Below are 5,081 nucleotides of genomic sequence, written 5' to 3'. Positions count from 1 at the left end.
TCTCTCTATATATAAAAAAAAAAATATATATATATATATATATATATATATTCCATTTCTTTTTCTATTTTTCTCGCTCTCCTTCTCCCATTTTTAGTAGAGACGTGTTTTATTTTTATCCCCCTCACTACTACGTGTTTTCTTTTCCTTACTTTTATCTTGTTTTCTTTTCTTTTTTGTTTTCAAGAGGTGAACACTGTGTGCATGCAGATGCAGTCACATAGCCTATATCTCTACATATGGGCTTCATTCCGAACTTTATTCTCTTGTGCTCTATATATTTTTTCTTTACATGCCCAGTTTATCTTCTTATTTTTTTTCACTCTTTCATCTCCTTCTTATAGTGATAATGAACGAAAAAGATGAAGATCCGGCTATGCCGGCTGTATATGATGTAAATGTATCTTTTGCAGATGATAGTTACGATGAATTAGATTTGAGATATTGGATAAATTCAACACGACGCTTTTGTGTACCTACTGTGATGGGAGTAGAAACGACAAATGGCAAACCAAGCCGTTCGTTGCGTTCCCCATTGCCGACGAGTGGCGTTGAACAAGCACGACCTGTGTCACCTGCTGGCTGTAGTGATGAGTCCTTCACAGTGTGGGGCGGTACTCCTTTGCCACCGATTCAATCACAGTCTGTTGATGTCTTTGAAACCACACATCCCTCTCCCTCCACTCCAGAGTCGCGAAGGATGATAAAAGTAGCGCTAGACCAAAGATGGCGTTCCCATGCCAACGGCGCCATCAGACGATACGTTGTGGGGCCCAAAGTTGGTACTACGAGCAGAACTCCCGTCGTGGTGAACCCACGGTTATATCGAACTATTGACGAGATTGCCTCTCGTCTCGCGGAGGAGAGGGAGGACCGTCGCCTGCCGCATATTGTGTTTGCGCCTCCGCCTGCCGCCCCGCGACAGTTCGTTGTTCGTGAGGTCGACGTGGACCCACGTGTGTTAGATAGCGAGATGCAAGTGCAACCACAACGAACTGTAGTGACACCGGAGGAATTGCAGATGCGGATGGCACTATTTGAAAATACACTTGGAGCTGTGCGGCCGTACGCGTCAGGTGGTGAGCAGCAGCGGCGGACAGGTCGCATTCCACCTGCAATGCCCGCCTCAGCGCTCACACGTGACCCGATGGAGGTATTCGTGGAAGTGATGCGATACCAGCGGCCGGGGCTTGGCGTATGTTCTTTTGATTTACACTAAGTGGAGTAAATCTTCTATGTATTCCTTTTTTTTTCCTTTAGTTTCTCATCTCATCCTCATATAAACCCCTTCTTTTTTTTTTTTTTACACTTTGCATTTGGAAGAAAAGAAATTATATAGTTATTGGAACATTAGCTTTTTTTTTCTGTGTGTGTTTTGCTATCACCTTTGTTTATGCTTTTTGTTTTGGGGGAATAACAATGTCGTTCTGTATTTTTGTGACTCCCGTTATGTTAATCATTTTCCCCATATTACTTACTAAGAAAGCCACGCCTCGTTATAACATTAAGGAAAACGTCAGCCACAATAAAACATAAAGTTTAATATCAAGGGAAAAAAAAAAATACAGACCATTAAAAAAAAAAAAAAAAAAAGAGAGAGAGAGAGAGAGAGCGAGAAAGTTCATCAATCTTTAAATCTTTAAGGCCATGCAGACATATTTTACGGTGAATCAGCCTGTTCTCCCGTCCGGTTGGCAGATGGCCTATACCGCGACTGGTCAGCCCTACTACATGGACCATAACACAAAGACAACACACTGGAACCCCCCAGAGACGGTCGGCTATCCTTTTGGAGGCTACTACAATCCCGTGATAGTAGCTGGTACCGGCCGCGGCGGTCGGGGTCGAGGCGGTCGAGGAGGTATTGACCAGGGAAAGCGTAAGACGAAGATGTGCATGTTTTGGGAGAGCAAGGGGACATGCAATTGGGGTGATCGCTGTGCCTTTGCCCATGGAAAAGCGGAGCTTCGTTCTACACCAAGCGGCGGAAGTTCACAGCCCCAACAACCTTCACGTGAGGAAGAGACAGCACCTACAGCGTAGTTTGCGTTCGTAGTATGGTGTTTAGCAGAGTAGAAATTCCGTGAGGCAAAAAAGAAGGAAAGTAAAAGGAAATTGCTTAAGAAACGAAGAGAAAACAACAAAAAAAAAAAAAGGACTCTACGCCCCTTCTCTCTTGAAAGAAAGCGAGAAGGAAAATGTGAGAAGGATATGGAAACTGTTCTCCGAAATACCTTTTTTTTTTTTCTTTCTACATGACTCTCCCTTGTGTAATTATTTCTCTGAATGGTATTCTCATGGTACTCACCACGCTGTGATTTCTTTCGTTGTGCTTCCCTCTTTTCTTTTTTTTCTTTGCACTCACATCAATGAGTAAAAAAAAAAAAAGAGGTGCAGTAATAAAAAAGTGAGAAAAAAAAAGGAAAACATGGAACTAAACTTTGACATCCCGAGTACTTTTTCTGGAGGCAGAGCAAATTCGTTTCCTGAAGTCCCTTTCTCTTATCATGGACAACGAACAGATGCTCTTGTACTGCTCCCTTCGGGTGAGACGGTGGTATATGTAAGGATGGGAAATATGACGTATCTGAGTGGGGAGTGGCGCCGTGATCAGGCACTGCAGCCTCGGAGCTTTCGTAGTTTTGGTATCACAAATTTGGGACCATATGTCTTAGGTATTGCAGAATATGTGCGGCTCTTTTATGTTCCTTCTACTAGCCCTTTGACTCCCACGCAATGGACTTCTTTTCTTCACGCTGAGGAAGGTCTTAACACTGATTATTCAAGCTCTTTTGCGAAGAGTTTAATTTCTGCTACCCATAGAGAAATGAAGATGATTGAAGATCAATGTTGTTTGCATCCTTTTCACTACATAGCTGGTAGTGATGTTCTTTTTGATTTTGCTAATTACGCAGAGCTTTTCTGTTATGGAAGAGAGACTCTTATTGCTATCATAGTAACAAATGATAAACAACTGGTGTGGATCCCATTTGATATCAGTTCTACACTACCACCAAATCGTGTATTTACGGATTCACCCTTTAAATACGATAAGAGTAGTTTTCCCGTATACAAAATTTCTTTGAACTGGGATATGGATGAACCCAAACCAATTAACTGTTTTTTCTTTCGTTTAGTGCGTCCATCTGTCGTTCGTTTATTGCTTATTTTTGATTCAGCGTACTTTAATGTTGTAGAGTTCAAAATAAGGACTGATTTGGATAGTGATACATCAGAACGACAATACTCCCCTCTATATGAGGCGTCATGGTCTTTTGATAGTGTTCCACTCTCAACCTATTCTTTCGAGGGTTCTTATAGTGATAATTCTTTTTCTGAAATAGGAGAAGTGATGGTTATCGGCGGGGATAAGGCAAAACGGTTTGTCAAAGAAATGAAGTGTTTTTTTGTGTACGTTTCCCTCTCTACGGATGAGCAATACGTGGCAATGACAGCTGATTTAGATGGATTAGTGGCAGTGTTTGATTATGACGCTTCTGTGTTTCAGACACCGTCTTGGAATAAATGTCCACTTAGTCTGCGGTATGTGGTAAAGGTTCCCGAAGGTTGTTTTTGTCTTGGTGTGCAACCTTATGGACCTTCCATGTTTGTGGTTTTAGTAAATAGTCATACTTGTTCTTTTCTGCTCGTCTTGGATGCTGCAAATCCAAGAGCAGCCCTTAAAGTTTTACAAGTAGGAAGGTGCTCAATTAAGGGTCTTCGTGTGGATACTGAGAGAGAGGTGGCAGTGATCGCTGTTGATGAGGGTCTATTTTCGGAAAAAGCCGGTGTAAGGCGACTGGACTTACCACCCAAGTTTAACCCTATCAAATCGCTTTGCGTTATGTGTTGCGATTGGATTAGGGAAACTGCGTTTTATCAGCTTCGCGCATATGTATTACAGAATTGTTTGACCTCTTCCCTTTCGCATTCGTCTTCTTCTACCCCTTTGGATGACACCTCTATTGATTACAATGGACATAAATTTTTAAAACGGCTTCCAACATACTTTGGGCGCCGCTGCCGTTTTGGGCATATGGTGGGTCCTTCACAACCTCTGGTTGCATCAATGATGGATAAACCTCTATCAGAAGATTGGAAAGTTGTGTTTCCAGGTGAGAAAACGTCTGAAACTAGTCTGATAATGTCCTCTGAGGACGGTAACTTATCTCCTTTATGGATATGTGGTGGATGTTCTCGCCGTTTTTCTGTTATTTCTCCCTTTATTCCTCCAGTAGCTTGTAAAAAATGCTCTTCAGTTTTCTGCAGTGAATGCTTCCCATGATTTGTCTTTGGGAAGGAAGTCTTGGGACTGGATTAGAATTGTTGTTCCTGTTTCCTTTTTTTTCCTTCCTTTCGCTTTACTTGTTTTCGCCTGCACTGCTGTGGAAAGATGAAAAAAAAAAAAAACTCCTTGTAGTGGGACATCCTCTAGGTTTTTTTTTTTGTTCTTCTTTGTTCTTCTTTGTTCTTTGTTCTTTGTTCTTTGATTTTTTTACTCTTTTTTATTATTATATCTTTTTATTCAACGACAGTTACTCATGTCCAAACGGGTGACAGAGTGCAGTGATGGTAATGATGTGAATGAAATGAGAAACGTGGCACATAACGGTTCTGATGACTTGATTTCGTCTTTTATAGCGGCAACAAGAGAAGACTGGAACTCCTGGGAGCAAACACATCTGCTACCTTGTTACATAGAGAATGTTATTGTTGATGTGTTTATCAAGTATAGATTAAAGTTGATGTTTCTGGAGGCGAGACTGGAATGTTTCCGACGCCGCGGCCAGAACACAACATATTCAAATGTAATGCTTTCAGCAGAAGACTCAGAAAAGAAGATACGACGTACCATACGACAGCAGACGGAGGCAGCAATAGAGCGTTTAGCCGATGTTGCTGTTCTCTGCTGGGTAGAAGAAGATATACACCGAGAGATTGACGCATTTTGTATCGATACATTGAATGCGGCGGGCGGAACGATGCTGCGAAATATTGTGCGGGAACTCGTCGCGGAGAGTTTCTGTGGCGGATGATAAGTCTATGTGACGTGTGAGCCGTTTTTTTTTTTTTTTTTTTTT

The 5,081-nt window shown here is 41.9% G+C and overlaps 4 protein-coding genes across 4 annotated transcripts; all 4 read left to right on the top strand.

Annotated features, from left to right (window-relative positions):
* Positions 1-349: 349 nt before the first annotated feature.
* TM35_000331200 (uncharacterized protein) lies at positions 350-1,219 on the top strand (the record flags this gene model as incomplete). The annotated part of the gene is made up of 1 exon (XM_029028876.1): positions 350-1,219. One exon carries the CDS (start codon positions 350-352, stop codon positions 1,217-1,219), a length of 870 nt encoding a protein of 289 aa, XP_028879729.1.
* A 428-nt stretch (positions 1,220-1,647) lies between these two features.
* TM35_000331190 (CCCH zinc-finger protein) lies at positions 1,648-2,043 on the top strand (the record flags this gene model as incomplete). Its single annotated transcript, XM_029028875.1, has 1 exon — positions 1,648-2,043. One exon carries the CDS (start codon positions 1,648-1,650, stop codon positions 2,041-2,043), a length of 396 nt encoding a protein of 131 aa, XP_028879728.1.
* A 385-nt stretch (positions 2,044-2,428) lies between these two features.
* Positions 2,429-4,285, top strand: TM35_000331180 (uncharacterized protein; the record flags this gene model as incomplete). Its single annotated transcript, XM_029028874.1, has 1 exon — positions 2,429-4,285. The coding sequence occupies one exon, from the start codon at positions 2,429-2,431 to the stop codon at positions 4,283-4,285; it is 1,857 nt and encodes a 618-aa protein (XP_028879727.1).
* Positions 4,286-4,541: 256 nt separating this feature from the next.
* TM35_000331170 (uncharacterized protein) lies at positions 4,542-5,036 on the top strand (the record flags this gene model as incomplete). The annotated part of the gene is made up of 1 exon (XM_029028873.1): positions 4,542-5,036. One exon carries the CDS (start codon positions 4,542-4,544, stop codon positions 5,034-5,036), a length of 495 nt encoding a protein of 164 aa, XP_028879726.1.
* Between the last annotated feature and the right edge of the window lie 45 nt (positions 5,037-5,081).

This window comes from Trypanosoma theileri (assembly GCF_002087225.1).
Source record: "Trypanosoma theileri isolate Edinburgh chromosome Unknown TM35_Tth_33_V1, whole genome shotgun sequence".
Taxonomy (NCBI): Eukaryota; Euglenozoa; class Kinetoplastea; order Trypanosomatida; family Trypanosomatidae; genus Trypanosoma; species Trypanosoma theileri.
This window is presented reverse-complemented; position numbering and strand designations above follow the sequence as displayed.